Source organism: Octopus bimaculoides, chromosome 25, assembly GCF_046866305.1.
Source record: "Octopus bimaculoides isolate indiv1 chromosome 25, ASM4686630v1, whole genome shotgun sequence".
NCBI lineage: Eukaryota > Metazoa > Mollusca > Cephalopoda > Octopoda > Octopodidae > Octopus > Octopus bimaculoides.
Genome location: NC_142952.1, coordinates 26,272,892 through 26,296,815, shown reverse-complemented (window position 1 = coordinate 26,296,815; position 23,924 = coordinate 26,272,892). Strand labels below are relative to the sequence as shown.

The 23,924-nt window shown below is 39.9% G+C and overlaps 1 protein-coding gene across 3 annotated transcripts in view; it reads right to left on the bottom strand.

Annotated features, from left to right (window-relative positions):
- Positions 1-5,607: 5,607 nt before the first annotated feature.
- The window catches only part of LOC106872638 (NAD(P) transhydrogenase, mitochondrial), an 81,476-nt gene continuing 63,159 nt past the window's right edge, over positions 5,608-23,924 (bottom strand). For all 3 annotated transcript variants that reach the window (XM_089341891.1, XM_089341892.1, XM_089341893.1), the window contains exons 9-17: positions 22,261-22,491; positions 20,789-20,968; positions 19,295-19,402; positions 15,899-16,144; positions 14,692-14,880; positions 13,821-13,972; positions 11,091-11,355; positions 8,697-8,908; positions 5,608-6,670 (exon numbers count right to left, since the gene is read on the bottom strand). In XM_089341891.1, the coding sequence (XP_089198017.1) occupies positions 6,521-6,670; positions 8,697-8,908; positions 11,091-11,355; positions 13,821-13,972; positions 14,692-14,880; positions 15,899-16,144; positions 19,295-19,402; positions 20,789-20,968; positions 22,261-22,491 (1,733 nt within the window). In that variant the 3' untranslated portion in view covers positions 5,608-6,520. The remainder of the gene's footprint in view (positions 6,671-8,696; positions 8,909-11,090; positions 11,356-13,820; positions 13,973-14,691; positions 14,881-15,898; positions 16,145-19,294; positions 19,403-20,788; positions 20,969-22,260; positions 22,492-23,924) is intronic.

The window sequence follows — 23,924 nt, the reverse complement described above, 5'->3', positions numbered from 1 at the left end:
TATGTATATTTTTTATAGTTTAATACATATGCATACATAATTTTTCTTATAGAAAAACTCAATGGCCCTTCCCCCACCTCACCCAGCCATCACCTACCAGCTTTCAAAAAGCTAAAATTTCCCAATCTTTCACTTTCGTCTGATGTTTCCCCGCATGCAGAGAATTCTACTGAAATAGCAGACTTAAAAAATACCAGACCACCACCAGTAAACCTGATATGCTAGAAACAACAGGTAAACAACATTATTTCTAAGAAATTTCTCTAGTTTTAATCACTCATTCATCTAACTCAGAGGTTTCCAATCTTATTTTGCTTGTGGACCCCCTGAGAGCTATCTTATCATGTGGACCCCATATATGCACATGTAAATTTTTGAAATATAAACAAACAATGAAACAACTTCATTATTCCAAATACAAATCTTGAAGATTTCAGTAAATACAGGTACCTCTCCTACTCTTTTACTGGTTTCAGTCATTTGACTGTGGCCATGCTGGAGCACCGCCTTTAGTCGAGCAAATCGACCCCAGGACTTATTCTTTGGAAGCCTAGTACTTATTCTATCGGTCTCTTTTGCCGAACCGCTAGGTTACGGGGACGTAAACACACCAGCATCAGTTGTCAAGCGATGTTGGGGGGGGGGGGGACAAACACAGACACACAAACATATATACGACAGGCTTCTTTCAGTTTCCGTCTACCAAATCCACTCACAAGGTTTTGGTCGGCCCGAGGCTATAGTAGAAGACACTTGCCCAAGGTGCCACGCAGTGGGACTGAACCCGGAACCATGTGGTTCGTAAGCAAGCTACTTACCACACAGCCACTCCTACGCCTAGTAAACAAAATTTATATATGGACCCACAAGTTATAATTTTTTACTTGTGGACCACCTTAAAGCTTCTGTGGACCCTGTTGGGAACTACTAATTTAACTCATAATACTAACATGCTGTACTTTGATTTAAAATAACTTTTGAAACTCATAATTCTTTAATTCTTTGCCATATTCTCTTCCTGTTTCATAACCTATGTGTTCCCATACTTTGCCATGTTTTCCTCAGTGATCTCTCCCTCACTCTAAAATTCGTAAACGTTCTTGCCTTGTTTTATAATTCGTATCTTTCTCATTCTTGTCATGATTTCTTCCAGCGATAAAGTCTTTCAAGCCTCTCTCTCTCTCTGTGCCTTACTTCTATTGCTATTTCCTGAGGCGAAGCTTATCTGTGATGCATCCACCCACCCATTCCTGTCCCCACCACCTATATTGGAAATCTCTTATACTGGAAACTCCTACAGGGCTCTGCTTCGCTTCTGTATCAGAAGACTTGTGCAGCTCTGCCCCCCCCCCCCCCCATCATCCACACTACTGCATGTACTAAAAGGAGATATGTTACTTAGGAAATGAACAAACCACCTACCTCTTTCTCTCTCTATATAAATTATTACTTAATTTAATCATTGACCTATTTATATTTGTAGCAATAACGCTTATATTTACAATGCTTTCGTTACATTCACCCCCTCCCAATAAGAACAACTGATGTGACATGTCTGTTATCAAACGATCATCTAAACCTTCTTTTCAGGGGGCTCAATACCGTCTCTTCTTCCAGTGTCCCTTTCCAGTTTCTCAGAGTTGGCACTGTCAATGTAGGCCTAGCAAGATTGTTGATGTGTCTTGCATTCAAGAGGTAAGGTGGAAAGGAGCTTCAGCCAGGTTCCTCACAGGCAAGACACATAGGTATAAAATCTAAGAAGGTAACAGCAATGGGGTAGGTGGTGTGGGCATACTTCTTGCTGAGAAATGCGTGGATAAGGTCATAGAGGTAGTCAGAGTATGTGATAGAGTACTTAAGCTCAGGCTAATCTTGTAGCATAGTACAGCAACTAAAACCTTTTGGGGCAGTGCTCCAGTCAAATGACTGAAACAAATCAAAGAATATGTGTGGGTATGTGTATATACGAGTATATATGTATGTGTGTGTATGTACATATATATATGCATACACACACATACATCATCATCATCGTCGTTTAACGTCCGCTTTCCATGCTAGCATGGATTGGACGATTTGACTGAGGACTGGTGAAACCAGATGGCTACACCAGGTTCCAATCTAATTTGGCAGAGTTTCTACAACTGGATGCCCTTCCTAACGCCAGCCACTCAGAGAGTGTAGTGGATGCTTTTTACGTGCCACCGGCACGAAGGCCAGTCAGGCGGTACTGGCAACGGCCACGCTCGAAATGGTGTATTTTATGTGCCACCCGCACAAGAGCCAGTCCAGGGGCACTCTGTATGAGTAACTTATGGTAAAAGTGATGGTCAAGTAGTTGCTTGCTGAATATTTTTATTAGCTTGCAATAACAGGTTCAATTTCTCTCTAAGGCTACCAAAGAAGATATTTATACAGTCCAGAGTATTCTCCCTTGAATCGCTTAGCACTACTTGTATTTCTTTTTTTTTTTTTTTGATGTTTAGTTGATGGCTTGCAAAAGACAATTTGTTTCAATAAAGAAAAATAAAAAAGGGGGTGAGGGCAGCCAGAAAATCAGCTTATATCTTATAAATATATGTTCAGGGGTGTGGGTTGCTGGCAAGCTGTGGTTCAAATGTTGTGCTTCCTTTAAAATAAACTGCAAATATCTCTGATAGAAATAATAATCAGATCTGTTAACGTTTTCTAGTATACCAATAGGCACGGACGTGGCTACATGTTAAGAAGCTTCTCAAGCACATGATCCCAGGTTCCATCTCTCTGCGTGGTGCCTTGGGCAAATGCCTTCTGCTATAACCACAAGCTGGCCAAAACCTTGTGAATAGATTTTGTCGATGGAAATCAAAAGACCATTTCATATTCTTTTATGATTGCAGCCATGTTGGAGAACTGCCTTGAAGGGTTTTAGTCAAATAAATCGACCCCAGGACATATTCTATCAACCCCTTTTGCAAGGGTGCAAACAAACCAACACCAGTTGTCAAGCGGTGATGGGGAGACAAACACATATATATGATGGGCTTCTTTCAGTTTCCACCGGCCAAATCCGCTTGGAGCAAACAAAAATAGATCTTCCTTGGTTCTTATTTTAAACCTAGATTGATAATTCCACAATAAAGAACCTTAATGTATTGGGGAACAAAGTCACTTTTCTTCTCTATGAAGAAAAATTTGCCCATCCCAAACACCACCAGCTAAACAAGCTAGATGACCACTCACAAAAAAAAAAAACCGGAGCGCAAAAAGCTTAAACCTGCATACCCATAATCCACCAAGAACCAACAGGACTCACAAAGAGAGAAGTCCATATATTCCTTCTGCTCCCAACAAAAGGCTGTGTGCAGAGGCTGTGCGAACTGCAGCAGCTGAACAGAAAGCTTCTTTAAGCATGGCCCAGAAAATGGTGCATCAGCTAACGTGGATACAGAGTCAACACCGCACAGATGATGGATCAGGGATGGCCACCACTAACACCAGGAACCCCTGCACAGATATCACACCCATATTCCTACTGAATATCCGGGGCCTATTACAAACAGGCGACAAAGACAAGTTTCAATACCTGAAAGACCTAGTAACATGCAATCAAGCAATATGCATGGTGCTTACCGAAACGCATCTAACATCTAATATAGCAGATGCGGAGATAAACATACCAGGGTATGCCGTACTCCAAACAGACAGAAGGGATAGAAATCATGGGGGAGTTGCAATGTACATCCGAGATGTCACACCCCTACTACTACTATCACACTCAAACTCTGTATGTGATACTTTAATAGTATACATAAAACAAATTGATGTAGTTGTATGCTCAACATACCGTCCACCAAATACCGCAAAGCAGGAGGGTAAATTTGAGGTTAGCCTCAGACGCATGGAAGAGGTCTTGACAAATCTGGACCAACACATCAATATACTTTTCCAAAGCGACTTTAACCTCCCAAAGGTTAAATGTCCTGAAGGTCACATCCTGTCTGGGATGTCAGTGCATGAACAAAGCCAGGCAAAATCTTTGTAAGAATTCCCCAACCTGCTGTTCATGGAACAAGTGATACTCCAACCAACCAGGGGAAGCAATATTTTAGATCTCTGCTTCACAAACAACGTGAGCCTAATCCATAATGTGAAAGTAACACCTACATCTCTCTCAGATCATAACATTATAGAATTAATTATGTATGGTCCTAGACAACCCACTGACACCCACCCCATCAGGAGGACTCAAGCCATATCCAACCTGAATTTCTACAGGGCGGACTGGAAGTCAATTCACAAAGAGATTCAAAATCAAAACTGGCATGACAGCCTTTCTATACAAGACAATGACCTCAAACTAAGTCATTTTATGTCAACCATACAAGACATACGTGCCAAAAAGAAAGACCAGCAAACATGCCAATAGAATTCCTAGAGACAGGAAAATCCTTATGAGACACAGAACAAAGGTCTCAAACCAGTTAAATAGAGAACTGGATGATAGGAAAAGGGCTAAATTAAAACTAACACTGTTAGAAATAGAAAACAAGATCAAACTCTCCCATGAAAAGGAGAGAGCAGTAGAAAGCATAAAAACAAACCCCAAGGCTTTCTATAGATTTGCAAAAGAGACTGCTACGGCACAGTATAAAATCGGACCCCTATTCCTGCCTAATGGCTCACTGACTGCGGACCCCACATGGATAAGTGAAGTGCTCAGTGCACAATTCAAGAGTGTTTTCACTTCTCCTCTGAGTCACATGCAGATAAAGAACCCAGCTGATTTCTTTGACAATATCACTCAGCAGAAAAAGACTGCATCCATTACCTACATTGACATTGAAGAGGAAGATGTAATAGCTGCCATAAACGAAATGAGCTCAAATTTGGCAACTGGCCCCGATGGTTTCCCAGCTATGCTGGAAGATGAGGGATTAAAATATGAGAGAAGGGGTTAGAGTGGAACAGGTTTCTTACTGTAGAGCAGCAGTTCTCAACCAGGATTCATATGACCCTTGGGGGTCCATACAAGATTTTGTTGTTACAATCTATGCACAATAAATTGGTTATATTTCTATAATATACAAAATATTTAATAAAATGTTTTATTCCTAACTATGAAAATATAATAGGAATTTTTTTTAGACATTGAATGGCTATGAGGGTCCAGTAGTGTAAAAGTAGGTATGAAAGGGGTTTATAAGAAGGAAAAGGGTTTGAAACCCTGTTGTAGAGGAACTAAATGACTCACATTTTAGAAGTGGAGAAGGGATGATCAGGTGGAGCCAGAAAAAAGTAGTAGTAATAAAAATATAGTGGTGTGGTTATTACTGTTCTTAATTGCATTACTGGCTGTGGTATACAAAGCAAATATGGGAAAAAACCATGATAAACACAAGATGTTCAACTCATTTGTTCCCTACACACGTTTCACCATTGTGGTTATTTGCATCCTCTGCAGTGGAAATTCCAAATGCAACTGGATGATGAACCGCAACAGTTCATCATTATAATTTGCATTATAATTTACCCAGATCAAATGCATTTGAACACTGATTATCCACCACAGAAGATGCAAATAACCCAATACAGCAATTAAAAAATAACTTACTCAAAAAACGAAACTCAGGTATCGGTTTTGTTTTTAATTTTTAAATCAATAGATTTTTGTTTTTTTTTTGTTTTGTTTTACTGAGTCAACTTCGAGGGTGTGGGCCAAATAAAAAACTTTTAAAAAATTAAACTGTGGTGAGTTCCCTTTTTTTCCTTTGTTTACCGTTTGTAAAAAAATTGACCTATCTTTCATTATTCTCATTCTCTTTTAAGCCATGATGGAAAACTCTGAAGATAATAAATCTCCTCCTCGTAATTTTAACAATTTCTCTAATTTGTAAATATTCTGCAACACACAAATACACTAAAGAAGGTTGGTGATAGAACATTGAGAGAAGAAGCCAAGGTGGGCTTGGCTTCCCTGTGAGAGATTAGGTGTATTTTACTTGCAGTCTTTTTTGTTTGGTTTCGTTTTTAATTTTTTTTTTTTTTTTAAAGCACAAACATGAAGTAGCTGGCGATATGAAGAAATAGGAAGGAAGAGAAAGAACTCTTCTGCAGATGTTTTTCTGAAAGGGCCTTTGAAGCCTAAGAAAGTATATGGAGAAAGATTCAAGGGCTCATGAAGCCCCTTTTATCTACTTCAATTTTTTTCTCTGCAAACTCCTTCGTATTGGAGAAGGAGAAAAAAATCTCTTTCTCTATAGTTTTATATTTATTTAGGAAAAAAAAAAAAAGGGTCAAACAAGTTCAGACACCAAAATGACAGAGACAGTGTGTGTTTGTTCAATAGTTCAATTCAAGTATTATACTGCATTCTCTTTTTAGCTCCTAAGTTTCAACAGACCAGAGAAAGTAAGGTAGATTCGTGCTCTACTCGGCTGTGGTGGCAAACCACAGACAGACACGCATGCATGCATATTCTATGACTCATTACTTATATATATTTTAATTATAAACATCGTTGCTCTAACAGCTACTGCAGTTATGATTCGTAATGAGTGCTCATTCTGCGGAGGAGAGCATCGCATGTCTTCTTGGCATCACCCAACAACATGGATGTATTTGGCTTGAAAAAGATTGGATTGTCAACTGCGGCATAGCCTACACCCAAACTCCTTTTCATAACAATGACCTGGTAAAAGAAAGAATTCATATATTAAATACGAGTGTGAGTGAGTGAGAGAGTGTGTGTGTGTGTGTGTGTGATTTACAAAGGGCCTTCAATCATGCCAAATATGTCATCAGAGAGGATTGTAATATAAATCACAAGCATCTTATATAAATACCTGAGAGCTACAAGACAACCAGTGGGAGTTGATGAAACTGAGGTGGGATGGTGGTTTGGCTATAATAGCAATTGCATTTGGTGACATAATGAAACAAGGGGAAACAACTGAGTCAACACTCATCATCATTTAACCTGTTTTCTATGCCGGCATGGGTTAGACCAGCGGTTTTCAAACTGGTCCGCGGACCACGAGGGGTCTGCAAGGACAAGACAGGGAATCCGTGGACAGCAAATACTTTTTATGGGCAATTTGATTTTATATATGTTTTTTATCGAAATCTTTTAATTGACAATAAACCTATTTGTTAAATAAATAAATGTAAAAATATATGTTATTTTAAGCAAATTTTTATGTATAAATTTCATAAGAATTTATAAGGTAAAGCCTGAAATATAAAGGGGTCCGCAAGTCAAAAAGTTTGAAAACCCCTGGGTTAGACAGTCTCACAGGAGATGGCAACCTGGAGGGTTGCACCAGGCCCCAATCATTTGTTTTGGCTTCTATGGTTGGATGCCCTTCCTAAAGACAACCACTTTACAGACTGTACTGGGTGCTTTTTATATGGCAATGGCACAGGTGCCTTTTACATGGCATTTGCATGGGTACCTTTTATGTGGTGCCAGCACAAGTGCTTTTATGTGACACCGAGGTATTTATTTAAGATGCTTGTATATTTGTGATTGATATTCTTTCCTGTCTGATGACATGCTTGGTATTACCAAATGCTTTTTACAAAGCGCATTTATAATTTGCTATCATCGATTATTGATGGCAGAAACATCATGCATGTACGATGTGAAAATTTATGCTCCATGCTTTTCTTTCATAATAGATATGCAGTTCATGTTACATAATAGCCCCTATACTGGGCCACAGAGCAGAGCGAGTTTAAAGTGAAGAACTATAACGAAATGGAAATTTTGTCATGCACCTAATACAGCCATTTCCACTTGTTTACAAGTATCACATAATGTCAAAACAAAGAGATGCAATAATAATATTAAGAAATAAATAAAAAACCTGAAACCAGTACCCCAGAACGGGCTTGGTCAATAGATTGAAACAAGTAAAAGAACTTACTTCAGTCTTTGGACTGCAGCTATGCTGGGGCACAGCCTTAAAGGGATTTGGTCAAATAGATTGACCCCCAGTAATTTTCATTTTTATATTTTTGTAAATTTGGCCCTTATTCTAAAAGTTCCATTTGCTGAACCACTGAGTGATGGAAACATAAACAAACCAACATTGGTTATCAAGTGGTGGATAGGAACAAAGACACACACACACACAAGCTTCCACCCAGTTCCTGTCCATTAAATTCACTCTAAGACATTGGTCGGCTTAAGGTTCTAATAAAAGATGCTTGCCAAAAAGACCGCACTGTGACACTGAACCCAAAACCATGTGGTTGCTAAGCGAACTTCTAAACCACACAACCATGCCTTTACCTATGTTGCATTGTTGGCACTCCGTCGCTTACGACGTTGAGGGTTCCAGTTGATCCGATCAATGGAACAGCCTGCTCGTGAGATTATCGTGCAAGTGGCTGAGCACTCCACAGACACGTGTACCCTTAACGTAGTTCTCGGGAATATTCAGCATGACAGTGTGACAAGGCTGGCCCTTTGAAATACAGGTACAACAGAAACAGGAAGAAAGTTGTGGTGAAAGAGTACAGCAAGGTTCACCACTACCCCCTGCCGGAGTCACGAGGAGCTTTTAGTTGTTTTCGCTCAATAAACACTCACAACGCCCGGTCTGGGAATCGAAACCACGATCCTATGACTGCGAGTCCGCTGTCCAAACCACTGGGCCATTGTGCCTCCACCTATGTTGCATTAACAAACAAAGAAAAGCAGAATGTCTTACCTGTTCTGACTTCCAGACACGCAAAACTGGCATGCCAGCAATGATGGAATTTGGATCATCTTCAGCAGCCGAGTTGACGGTATCGTTGGCACCAATAACCAATACTAGATCGGTCTCAGGGAAATCATCATTGATTTCGTCCATCTCAAGGACAATATCGTAAGGCACTCCAGCCTCAGCCAATAAAACGTTCAGCTGACCGGGCATTCTTCCTGGAAATTCACAAAAGAGCAATTTTTAATGGATATGATAATATTAAAAAAATAATTTTTAAATGATTTGGTTTATTTTAACAATCATTAAGAAAATAACACAAAGGATGACAAACAGAAATATTTACAAATAGTCATATATATATATATATATATATATATATAAGTTGTTGTATATTGTCAACTTAATGTGACAATCCCAATAAGGGAATATACTACTGCTGTTTAGCCCTAGGAAGCTGGACCGCTTCCTGTCGGCAAACATAAGGACACAGTAATTGTGTCAAGGCCGACAGGAAGCGGTCCAGCTTCCTAGGGCTAAACAGCAGTAGTATATTCCCTTATTGGGAACGTCACATTAAGTTGACAATATACAACAACTTTATCACATCCCTACTGCTTGAATCTCTCAGAGAGATTTAGAAATATGATATTTCTCAAATATATATATATAGTGTCATATATATACACATATATATATATATATATATATATAATGTCCGGAATTTACTTTTATAAATTGAAAAATTCAGAAAGTAAAGATAACTCAGCAGGGTTTATTGGAAAACAGGAAAACAAAAGTTTTAGTAGAAACATCAGAACACTTGCAAGTGGAATCCATTGGTTGCAAGCAACTTGCTCTGAGTTAACCTTTTTTTATAAATTCTAGATTTTTCAGATTGCAAAGGTAATTCATGGACACTGTGTGCATGCATGCATGCATGCATATATATATAGTTTTAGGGAAAATAACCAAGTTTCAAGAACTCATCGATGAAAATCCACTATCACATATAGAAAAATTAACAATTAAAAGCACAATAAATGAGTATAGTGGATTTTCATCGATGAGTTCTTGAAACTTGGTTATTTTCCCTAAAACTATATATTTTATCTATAAAGCTCAATTTAATTTTAATTTTTTATAAATTGATTTTAATTGAGTCCTTACCTGTAATTTTGGATTTTGTCCCTAATATTATTATATATATCATCATCATCATCATATACCTGGTACTTATGTGAAGGTGCATGGCTCAGTGGTTAGAGCATCGAGCTTATGATGAGTTCGATTCCCAGACCGGGCTGCGGGTTGTGTGCTTGAGCAAGACACTTTATATCACACTGCTCCAGTCCACTCAGCTGTAGAGATGAGTTGCAACATCACTGGTGCCAAGCTGTATCGGCCCCTTTGCCTTTCCCTTGGATAACACTGGTGGCGTAGAGGGGAGGCTGGTATGCATGGGTGACTGCTGGTTTCCCACAAACAACCTTACCTGGACTTGTACCTCAGAGGGTAAATTTCTAGGTGCAATCCCATGGTCAGTCATGACCAAAGGGGGTCTCCTCCTCATATATAACCTATACACCAGGCATATAAACAGGGCTAATTTAGTTGTTTCTCCATAGATTGAAGCCAATAGAATTGACTGATAAATATATACACATATATATATATATGTGACAGGCTTCTTTCAGTTTCCATCAGCCAAATCCACTCACAAGGCTTTGGTCGGCTTGAGGCTATAGTAAAAAAAACATGTGCCCGTGATGTCACACAGTGGGACTGAACCCGGAACCATGTGGTTGGGAAGGTAGCTTCTTACCAGATAGCCATACCTGCGCCTATTCTTATATTCGTTTCAGTCATTTGACTGCAGCCATGCTGGAGCATTGCCTTTAGTTAAACACATCGACACCAGGACTTATTCCTTGTAAGCTTAGTACTTATTCTATTGGGCTCTTTTGCCAAACTGCTAAGTTATGGGGATGTAAACACACCAACATCAGTTATCAAGCAATTGTGGGGGGGGACAAACACAGACATATATATATATATATATATATATATATATATATATATATATATATATATATATATATATATATATATATATATATATATATATATATATATATATATATATATATATATATATATATATATATATATATATATATATATATATATATATATATATATATATATCATCATCGTCGTCGTTTAACGACTAATTTTTTATTCTCGCTGGACCACTGGTGGTAAATTAAATTTCTAAAATTTATTTTGCTGCCCTATGATTAATAATCGTATATATACATTTACTTTATTCATGGGGTAAACAAACTAGCATTGGTTTCATACCGAGAGTGGAAATTGCTAAGTCAGAAGGACACTCACCTGCTACGGGATGTATTCCAAAACGGACATTCTTGCCTTTGCTTGTGAGGAGAGTGATCATCTCAGCAATAGGGTACTGAGCCTTGGCAACACACAAGCCATAACCGGGGACAATGATGATATTTTTGGCATTAGCAATCAGTTCGGAAGTTCCTTCGACATCTATTTCAGTGTGTGTTCCTGTGATACTCATCGGTTTGCCTCCGCCAGTCGAGCTGGTTCCATAGCCTCCAAGGATTACATTGGGAAGGGAACGGTTCATAGCCTGGAATGGAAAAACAAATAGATAAATAAATGCACAAATTTTTCTTTAACCCTTTAGCATTTCAACTGGCCAAAATGTTTTCTACCAGCCTTATGTTCAAACTGACCAGATCTAGCCTCTCACACCTACCCTACAATGTCATGCTAAAAGTAAAGGATCCATTAAAATCTTGAAGCTCTGAGATATCTTATGTTTTGCTGGTTTTCAGTCATAAGACTGCGGCCATGCTGGGGCACCGCCTTGAGGAATTTTAGTTGAACTAATCGACCCCAGGATTTATTTTGCTTTTTAAGCCTGGTGCTTACTCTATTGGTCTCTTTTGTCAAACTGTTAAGTGACGGAGGACGTAAACACACCAACACTGGTTGTCAAGCAGTGGTGGGGGACAAGTACAGACACATAATATATGAGCTTCTTTCAGTTTCCATCTAATCACAAGGCTTTGGTTGGCTCAAGGCTACAGTTGAAGACACTTGCCCAAGGTGCCACACAATGAGACTGAACCCAGAGCCACATGGTTAGGAAGCAAACTACTTACCACACAGTCACATCTGCACCTATAAAGGTTAAGAATTTCATTTCACAACCAGAGTTCAGGTTCAACCTCGCTGCATGGCAACTTAGGAAAATATTTTCTACAACAATCAATGCATTGTGAATATGTAAGCTTCAGGCTTCCACACACTTTCTGTTTATATCATCATTTAACATCCACTTTTCTATGCCTGCATGGGTCAGATGGAATTTGTTAAAGCAGATTTTTCTACAACCAGAAACCATTCCCAGAAAGGTAATATTTTTCGATGGCTAGACATGTTTTATGTGAAAAACTGGTAGTGAAAAGCCTTGCTTGTATCATCATCATCACCATCATTATTATTATTATTATTATTATCATCAAGGTGACGAGCTGGCAGAATTATTAGCACACCAGGCAAAATGCTTAATGGTATTTCATCTGTCTTCACGTTCTGAGTTCAAATGCCACCAGGGTTGACTTTGCCTTTCATCCTTTCAGGGTCGATAAACTAAGTACCAGTTACACACTGGTTTCGATGTAATAGACTTAATTCCTTCCCCCCAAATTTGAGGCCTTGTGCTTCCAGTAGAAAGAATTATTATTATTATTATTATGTCCATGTTTACATTATGAGCTCAAATTCCACCACCGTCGACTTCGCCTTTCATCTTTTTGGGGTTGATAAATTAAGTACCAGTGAAACACTGGGGCCAATGTACTCGACTAGCCCCCCCCCCTCCTCCAAAATTTCAGGCCTTGTGCTTTTAGTAGAAAGGATTATTATTACTACTATTTCATCCGTCTTTACATTATCTCAAATTCTGCCAAGGTTGACTTTGCCTTTCATCCTTTGGGGGTTGATAAAACCAGTACCAGTTGAGTACTGAGGGATCGATGTAATCAACTTACCCTTTCCCATGAAATTGCTGGCCTTGTGTCTTAAGCAGAAATCATCATCATCATTATTATTATTATTTACAACAGAGGTACTTGACCATTTTTTTTGCCTAGGGACGCCTTTGATTCCTATTTTGCTCTAATGATGGGAAAGAGGAACCTTCGTAGCCATTCAATGTCTAAAAACACCAATTATATTTCTATAATTAAATATTATTAGAAATTTTATAAAAAAAAAAATGTTTAAATATTTTGTTCAATGCAGAAATATAACCAGTTTATTGCACAGATTTTCACAACAAAATCTTATATGGACTGCCAAGGGCCATATGGACTTTGGTTGAGGGCCACTGATTTACAATCACCATATGATCTTAAGACTACAGTACACTCACAAATAGTGGAGGCGCAATGGCCCAGTGGTTAGGGCAGTGAACTCACGGTCATAGGATCGCGGTTTCGATTCCCAGACCGGGCGTTGTGAGTGTTTATGGAGCGAAAACACCTAAAGCTCCACGAGGCTCTGGCAGGGGATGGTGGCGAACCCTGCTGTACTCTTACACCACAACTTTCTCTCACTCTTACTTCCTGTTTCTGTTGTGCCTGTAATTCAAAGGGTCAGCCTTGTCACACTGTCACGCAGAATATCCCCGAGAACTACGTTAAGGGTACACGTGTCTGTGGAGTGCTCAGCCACTTGCACGTTAATTTCATGAGCAAGCTTTTCCGTTGATCTGATCAACGGGAACCCTCGACGTCGTAAGCGACAGAGTGCCAACAACACTCACAAACATACATACATATAAATATATACAGTATCTTACAGTTTCCATCAATCAAATCTACTGACAGGGATTTGATTAGCCTGAGGCTATAGAAGGACTTGCCCAAGGTGGGACTGAACCAGACACCACAAGATTGGGGAGTAAGTTTCTTAACCATGCAGCCATTACAGTGCCTATGGTCATGCCAACACCAATGGTAATGTTTGTGCCAATGAGAACATGGATACGAAAAAAAAAATTGAAGTAGAAAGTAGAAAGATTACTTTGCACATGATGTAGGAAAGAATTGCACCAGAGGAACCAATCAAAGCACCGACTATGGTCATTAAGTTGTTGTTCATCATAAAACCTTCGGCACACAGGGCCCAACCAGAGTAGCTGTTCAGGACGGTAATAACAACAGGCATATCAGCACCTAGAAATAAAGGAGGAGAGTAATTAGGACAATTTAATTACACAGCTTTCTTTCTTCAGATTTGATTGCAGTGACATTTTGCAATGAAATTTTGTTTAATCCCTTAACATTCAGGTTATTCATCATCATCATCGTTTAACGTCCACTTTCCATGCTAGCATGGGTTGGACGATTTGACTGAGGACTGGTGAACCAGATGGCTACACCAGGCTCCAATCTGATCTGGCAAATTTTCTACAGCTTGATGCCCTTCCTAATGCCAATCATTCCGAGTGTGTAGTGGGTGATTTTTTACGTGCCACTGGCACGAGGCCAGTCCAGTGGTACTGGCAACGGCCACGCTCAAATGGTGTTCTTTATGTGCCACCTGCACAGGAGCCAGTCTAAGTTTCGTGAATTTAAGCTTGAGACCATATTGGTTTGATGAGTCTCTTCTGCCACACTGGCGCAACATGGCTTGGTAGAGGGATGCAATTTTTTATACACATACTCAGAAGTAGTTAAGTCAATTACATCGACCCCAGTGCTCAACTGGGTACTTATTTTATTGACTCCGAAAGGATGAAAGGCAAAGTCAACCTCAGTGAGATTTGAGCTCAGAACTTAAAGACAGATGAAATGCTGCTAAGCATTGTGCCCGGCATGCTAACGATTCTGCCAGCTCGGCACCTTGGGACAACAATAAATATTAATAAATGCAAAGCAAAACAATTACTTACCGCCAATAGCCACAGTTAAAGTGAGTCCCATAACACTAGACAAGGAAGCAGTAGTACCGAGCATAAGCATACTGGATGTAGGATCATTGGTCATCATATAATAACCCATAGCACCAACATTGGTTGTCAGGAGTCCAAGATTCAAAGCATGACGTGCTGGCAACATGATGGGAGCAGAGTTCATGATCCCTAAATGGAGGAAGAGAAAACATAACATTATTTCAATCTATCTTATTTTTTTCTTTCTTGTTTCAGTCATTAGACTGTGGCCATACTGGGGCACCAACTTGAGGAATTTTAGTTGAATGAATTGATGCCAATACTTACTTGTTAACTTTCATACTTATTCTATCAGTCTCTCTTGCTGAATCACTAAGTTACAAGGATGTAAACACGCCAACACCAGTTGTCAATTGCTGGGGGGAGGGAAAGAAATACATACACAAAATCACACACGATGGGCTTCTTTCAGTTTCCACCGACCAAATTCACTAACAAGGCTTTGGTCAGCCTGAGGTCATAGTAGAAGACACTTGCCCAAAGTGCCATGCAGTGGGCTTGAACCCAGAACCGTTTAGTTGGGAAGCAAACTTCTTACTACACAGCTATCCCTACTGAGATAATTTAACGGATAATGCTGGGGTAGCAGTGGAAATATCTTAAGAGACTCCCTATTTGATTTGGGTTAATAAGGGACACCAAAATGGAGACACTATGGAGTCTCCTTTCTGTGACTGTGAACACAATAGAAAAAGACTTAAGTATAGCAGTTAGTCCAGCACTTTGCCTGTTCTGCTAATAAACATTTGTTTCTGATTTGGGCACAAGGCAAAGACCTCAGTAGATGACCGGTACTCGATTTTATCGACCTCAGAAAGAAAAGACAAAGTTGACGTTGGTAAAATTTGAACTCATCACCACCATCATCATCATCATCAAAGCAAATTTCATTGACAAGGCTTTGGTTGGTTGGTTGGTTGGTCGGTCCATGGCTATAGTAGAAGATGCCCAAAATGCTGTGCAGTGAGACTGAACCCAAGACCACATGGTCGGAAAGCAAGCTTCACAGCCACAACTGCAATTTTACTCAACAATATATAAACCGAGATGAACTTAGGTGACTCTCCAGCATGACTACAATCCAATGTCTGAAACCTGTGACGGAATAGATTATAATAAATTATAATAAATTATAATAAATACATACCTTGTAATTTGCCGAAAGCAACAAGAGACCCAGTGAATGTAACACCTCCGATGTAGGTACCAAGGAAAAGGGCGGTCTTGATGACTGACGCAGCGGGGTCAGTGGCAAAGTGTGGTTGTTCCGCCAAATGATTAGCGAAACACGTAAACACTGCGGCTGCACCAACAAGGCTGTGGAAGAGAGCCACCATCTGAGGAAGGTCCGTGACCTCTAACCTCTTGGCCAAAACGGAGCCGATTAGACCACCTGGATGTCATCAAGATGACACGGAAAGAAAGAAAGGAAAAATGTATTAGGATAAGCATTACCAACGTCGCCGCCTTCCTGGCACGTGAAAAGACATTCGAGCGAGTTAGTTGCCAGTCCCGTTTGACTGGCTCCTGTGCGGATGGCACATAAAATACACCATTTCGAGCGTGGCCATTGCTAGTACCCCCTGACTGGTCTTCGTGCCGGTGACACGTAAAAGCACCCACTACACCTTCTGAGTGGTTGGCGTTAGGAAGGGCATCCAGCTGTAGAAACTCTGCCAAATCAGATTGGAGCCTGGTGTAGCCATCTGGTTTCATCAGTCCTCAGTCAAATCGTCCAACCCATGCTAGCATGGAAAGCGGACGTTAAACGATGATGATGATGATGATTATATTACATTACATATCCCATAGTCTGGTTGACCATTGGGGCACCCTTGATGACTTTGTGACAAGATCCCTCCACCCGCCTCAATCTTTAGGCCTGTCCACTCAAATATTTCTCCACCTCTTTCTGTGTGTGCCTCTGCAACCTTTGACTGTTCCCTGATGAGTGGGTGACATTCCTAATCCACCTGAGCTTGCGTTTCTTTACTGTGGTAAGAAGTTCCTCACAGGATTCTATTGCCTGCCTTATTCTTTTTTTCACTTATCATTATACATCATTGTTGTCCATGCTTGCATGGATCAGACAGAACTTGCTGAGGTGGAATTTCTATGGCTGGATGCCCCTCCTGTTGCAAACCTTCATTTGTATCCAAAGTAATATTTCACTCATACAAAACATTTTTTATGGAAGATTGGAAATGAAGGACCCCACTTGTATGACAGTGACACTTGTTTACAACCATCCAATGATATCAAGAAAAGGAAACATTGCACACACACACACAAATATATGATGAGCTTTTTTCAGTTTCCATCTACCAAATCAACTCACAAGCCTTTGGTTGGCACAGGGCTATAGCAAAATACACTTGCCCAAGGTTCCGCACAGTAGGACTGAACCAGGTACCATGTACTTGGGAAGTAACCTCCTTATCATACAACTACACCTGCACCTATACAGACACCCACACTGACAACCCCACCCCCACACTCTCTCATATATATATATATATATATATATATATATATCTTTTACTCTTTATTCTTTTACTTGTTTCAGTCATTTGACTGTGGCCATGTTGGAACATTGCCTTTAGTCGAGCAAATCGACCCCAGGACTTATTCTTTGGAAGCCTAGTACTTATTCTATCGGTCACTTTTGCCGAACCGCTATGTTATGGGGACGTAAACATACCACCATCAGTTGTCAAGCGATGTTGGGAGGACAAACACAGACACACACATTATATATATGTATATATATATATATATATATATATATGATAGATAGATAGATAGATACATATATACAACAGGCTTCTTTCAGTTTCCATCTACCAAATCTACTCACAAGGCTCTGGTCGGCCTGAGGCTATAGTAGAAGACACTTGCCCAAGGTGCCACGCAATGGGAATGAAACCGGAACCATGTGGTTGGTAAGCAAGCTACTTACCACACACCCACTCCTACGCCTATATATATATATATATATATATATATATACATACAGAGAGAGAGAGAGATAGAGAGAGAGAGAGAGAAAGAGAGTCCCACTGTGTGGAACCTTGGCCAAGTGTCTTCTGTTGGGCCATCCCATAAATAATATGGTTTTTTTAATACTTCTTTTATTTTCCAAAATTAAGATAAACAGAGTTCTTTTTCAATCTAAAATATATTCTTCTTCATACACGTAAAAGCACCCACTACACTCTCTGAGTGGTTGGCGTTAGGAAGGGCATCCAGCTGTAGAAACTCTGCCAAATTAGATTGGAGCCTGGTGTAGCCATCCGGTTGCACCAGTCCTCAGTCAAATCGCCCAACCCATGCTAGCATGGAAAGCGGACGTTAAACGATGATGATGATGATGATATATATATAAAGAACACAAATGGGTTGATGTTCATTACAGCTATTTCAGATATGTTTTTATATTGATGAATACACCAATTACATCATGAAAAAAAAACAACTTGTTTTCTTCAGTTGAATTAAAACTTAAGACTAAAAATTTAGTTCAGAAAACATGTCAAGATATAAACTGTGATGACCCTCTCATTTTGGCGACCATTTTTAATGATAAAAATCAAAGTAGATAAAGCTATAAGTAATACCATGTAAATATTAGGTTTAAAAATCCTTACACAGAAAAAGTTAAAGGTTACCTTTCCATCCAATATTTCACACTTCCCTATCTCTTGGCCAGGTAACCATGTACCTCCTCTATAGCAAGACAACTGTTTCTGCCTCTCTGTCTCTTTATTATACTCTAATCTTTTATCATCTGACACAAGACCACCTCTTCTAATGCCCCGGCGCTTCTCAGAATTCCTTGTCTTGCAAGTTACTTGGTGACCCTGCTGGTGCTGAGGCCATGTAGAAAGCATCCAGTCCACACAGTGAAGTGATTAGCATTTGGAAGGGCATCAAGCTGTAAAAACCATGCTGAAACTGACCTTGCCTGTGCTGGTGCCATGTAAAAACCATGCCAAAACAGACACAGAAGCTTCATGTAGTTTTCTGCCTGACTGACTCCCATCAAACCATCCAACCAATGCTTGCCTGGAAGGTGGATGTTAAACAAAGACGATGATGATGATGTAATTTCGGTAATACAAACAGGAAAATTAGAACTCTTGAACATGAGTATACACATGTTGTATATTTTCATAGGCAGAAGTTACAAAGTGACTCAAAGGCTAAGAATTTTGTGCACAACACTTACCAGATCAGGACAACTGTGTACCTAATCTAAACTTGAATACACATGATAATAGCCAACAGACAGCATCAGCAATTAGAAGGAAAAAGTCAATGGAAACTGTATCCTTCGTTCTATTGGAAGATCCACTGTGATGTGATAATAATTGGCTGCTATTTTCAGCAGGTTCAGCAACCAAGCAGTGGAAATCTATTTGGCTTGATTGTGGTTCTGTTTTATGATTGTTACAGGAGTTTATAAAACACAGCCTGCAGTAAAATGAGTCACTTGTGAAAGGCACCAAGCCCTACCCCGGCAAGAAAGGGCATTTGTACTTACCACTACCCATAGTGACAGCCATTTGGGTGAAGAGTTCAGGGGTAGGTTTAATGATTCCAAGAGTGGCAGCGACACCTGATGAGACGCCAATCATACCGAGAGAATTACCTGCAATAGAACAGAAATTGATAAAACATGCGAGTCGAATTATGGGTTTGAATAAAATGTATTTTTTGTTGTATCTCAGGACAGTCATTATATTAGTAATACACACACACACACACATTAACCCTTTTGATACCAACCTGCCTGAGACTACCCCAATTTCTATAACGTCAACTTACTGTTTAAAAGTTGTCAAAATTATAATTTGCTGTCAAAATCTTTTTGTTCCATGTCCCAGCTTAATAATTCAAAAGTTGTTTTTATGTAATTCTTCATTACTTTAAAAAAGTGACTGAAACAAAGGCAGCATATGTTATCAGAAATATGGTAACAAAAGGGTTAATTGTATTTCACCCCTTTATTATTTATTTAAACCAACTAACTAATCAGTTAATGAGTTAGATTTGTCAAAGTTCTTTGTCACTCAAAACCTCTTCAAAAACTTCCTCTCCAAGAGTGTTTATTATTGGCATCAGTTGCCAGCTGTTAGGACACTACATCCTTCAAAACTCCTGTAGGGAAGTGGTTATACACCATTAGGTGTACACCGCTTCCGTACATTAAATTTCTAGAAGAAACAACGGAACGCAGATTCTGAACAACATAACAATATTTATTTACAGTGGAATTCAGTTCACGCTTGGAGGGAATTCAGTAGCTCGTCGCCCTCGGTTACTGAGATGCCTCCTGAATGATTTCCGTGGTTATTTGTGAAGCTCTGGTGCTGACATGTGAGAGAGCTCTGTTGGACATCTTGGCTCGACGGAGATCAGTCAACGAAGAGACTGAGAAAAGGCACCAAAGCTGGGTGTCGAACTCCACGCATGCGCATGAGACTCTTCCTGTATTCCTTCCGGAACTAGTCTCTGCGCATGCGTGGATAAAACTCCGGACATTGAACATATAACAGTCGTCTGCTATAAGATGTCGCTACACTCCCATGATTCCTGAAATTCAACAACAGTAACCCCCGATGCCCCCAATCCCTGTTTCTTCCTTTTGTAGACTTATTCACAGTCCATTTTGTGTGCATATTCTATGCACTGTTCATACAGTTTTGGTAACTTTTCCAAAGACTTGCAGTACACCCTGAGCCCTGGATACAATTATAATAATGACGAAAGGTGTTTTAACACACAGGTTCATATCAAGATTCTTGCAAACCAAATATTGTAGCCTGGTACAGCCACTGGCTTGCCAGTCACCAGTCAAACTGTCCAGCCCATGCCAGTATGGAAAAACGGACGTTAAACGATGATGATGATGATGAAGCCATTTTTGAAATCAGCTTTCTCTCCATTGGCAAGAAATCTTGAAATAAAACCGAATAATGACATACACACACATGCTATACACAAGCAAGCACACAAATGAAATAACTGAACATACCGACTCTGGAGGTACTTTGAGAAGAGAGGCCAGTGAGGGCCCCAACACAGCAAAGACCAGCAGCCAGATAAGTCATCTGGTGGATGTCTGGGTAGGTACCCTGGTATGCTGTTAAACCATAACCAGTGAGGAAAGCGGCAGCTGGGACACCATACAGGTAGTTGAACTCTGGGGGGTCGGCTGTAGAGTGAGAGAGAGAGATGTATTAGATATATTGTGGAATTTATATTGGTGATGGAAGAGAAGGGTGGTAACGGAAAGGGGTTAGTAATGGGGAGAGGAGATTAGTGATGGAGAGGGAGAAGGCAATAGTAAAACAAAAAGAAAAAGACAAGTGAGAATGAGAGAGAGAGAGAGGAGTGTGAGTGAGAGAGGAGTGAGAGTGAGAGATGAGTGTGAGTGAGAGTGAGAGATGAGTGTGAGTGAGAGTGAGAGAGGAGTGTGAGTGAGAGTAAAAAAGAAACAGAAAGAGAGAAAGTGGGTATGGGAGAGTAAAAGAAAGAGTGGGTGTGAGAGTGTGAGAGTGTAAGAGAGAAAGAATGGATGTGAAAAAGAAAGACTGAAAGTGTGAATAAGCAAGTGTCCCCTGTATGGCATTTATGTTAGGGAACAATCTCAGATTGTAAAGGAAACTAGAGAGAGAGAGAGAGAGAAAGGGAGTTGGGAGAGAGAAACATGAACGAAGAAAGAATTCCGAAAAACTGCAATTCCAGCAAAGGGAAAAAAGTCCCAAAGCAAAAATAAATAAATACAAACACAAAATAAATCGATAAACCCCAAATAAATACAATACGAGGGGGTTTGCTGAAAAGTTCTTGGATTTGGGTAAAAGAAAATACAGGAGGAACAATTAATTACAATTTCATTCAACATATTCCCCTCTCAGATTCACACACTTATTGTAACGGTCCTTCAGTTCTTCTAAGCCCTGTGAAAGAACTTGGAAGGTGGAGCCTCTAACCAGGCCTTTCACGATAGCCAGGAACTTTTCACCAGCCCCTCATAAAAGCTTTAAAAAATTAATTAATCAACAGAATGAAAGAAGCTGCCCCTTACAAAAAATTCAACCCTTTAACATTAAGATTTCTTTGTCAAATGTAATGCTTATTTATTCACATCGTTTTGAATTAATCATGCGTTATCTCATAGCTTCAAGATTTCCCTGACATTGCAGGGTAGGTGTGAGATGTTGGATCTCGTCAAATTTAACATAAAACATAGAATATCTGGGTTGGTTATGGCTAGTTTAAACTAGTATTCAGATTATTCTGTCAAATGCTCTGCTTGTACCTTCGAGATTTTGATGAAGTGAATGTTTATTGCTAAAACGACATTGTAGGATAGGTGTGAGAGGCCAAATCTGGCCAGTTTGAACATAAAACAGGCAGAATATTTTGGCTAGATATGGCTGGGTTTAAATGCTAAAAGGTTAAAAAAAAGAAGGTTGAGAGAGAGAGAGAAAGTCAACTTACTTGGTCTCTTGAACATGTCCAACATGCGCTGGGTAACCAAGAAACCACCGCCGATGTTGATGCAAGAAATGAACGCTGCAGTGCAAGCGAGGGCCTGAGAGGTATTGGAGGGCATGTAACCTCCACCCATCAGCAGCATACCACCGACAGCTGTGATTCCAGAGATGGCATTGGTGACAGACATGAGAGGAGAATGAAGAGCAGGAGTGACTCCCCACACAGTGTGATAACCTGGAATGGAGAAGAGGACAAAAACGCATTAAAATAGAGAAAGGAGAGTGTTGTAGTTGACTTGAAGCATTGTATATTGTTTGTAAAGAATAAAATGTTTTGAATGACACAACAATGCACTGTAATACAAACAACGAACAATAAGAACTGGTGTAATTTAATCGTCCCCAGTCTGATATGATATCTCGGAATGAAAATTCCTTCTTCAGATATCCCAAGGAATTGATGGAGTCACAACTCCGCTTGCGAAGACCTGTTGAGGCAAGTGAAATCGAAATCGAACTAAATTCGACGACTGGCACCCATGCCAACGTTGTCTCCTTCATTGGACACGAAACCCGGCTTGCGAAGACCTGTTGGGGCAAGCAAAAACGAAATTGTGATGGCACCTGTGCCCAGCGTCGCCTTCCTGGCACTTGTGCCGGTAGCACGTAAAATACACCATTTTGAGCGTGGCCGTTGCCAGTACCGCCTGACTGGCCTTCGTGCGAGTGACACGTAAAAGCACCCACTACACTCTCGGAGTGGTTGGCGTTAGGAAGGGCATCCAGCTGTAGAAACTCTGCCAAATCAGATTGGAGCCTGGTGTAGCCATCTGGTTCACCAATCCTCAGTCAAATCGTCCAACCCATGCTAGCATGGAAAGCGGACGTTAAACGATGATGATGATGATGATGGATGATTTAATTACAACTGTTCTTATAGTCCTTTGTATTATAGTGCATTGTTGTGTCATTCAAAACATTTTATTCATTAAAATAGACAATTGTTTTCTACTCTAAGCACAAGGCCTGACATTTTGGCAGAGGGAGCCAGTCGATTAGATCGACCCCAGTACGCAACTGATACTTAATTTATCGACCCCGAAAGGATGAAAGGCAAAGTCAACCTCGGCGGAATTTGAACTCAGAACGTAAAGACAAACGAAATACCGCTAAGCATTTCGCCCAGGATGCTAATGATTCTGCCAGCTCGCCAAGAAGTATTAAGACAATTATTAACGAAGAAACTTAATTACAAGGGTAGGCTGAAAAGTCCATAAGCTGACTATAAAGGAGTGATGCTAGAGCTGTGAAATTTTGCATGCATTAATTCCAACTCTTCTTCTTAACCCTTTCGTTATCAACCCGGCTGAAACCGGCTCTGGCTCGAGTACAAATGTCTTGTTTTTATAAGTTTTGAATTAAAATCTTCCACCAAACCTTAGTCACAATTTAATGTTCCTAACACTAGTTTAATGATAACTCAGTTATTTTACTAAATTCTTTGTTATATTTAAAGTAATTCAAAGAAACACAGAGCATCTCAAAATAAATACGGTAACGAAAGGGTTAATAAATGCATTGTTTCTTTTCAGGTTAACTGACATCTGATTCTTCAAAGAAGACTTCAAAAGTAACCAGTAATGAAAAAGGTGGTGTTTCATCAGGACA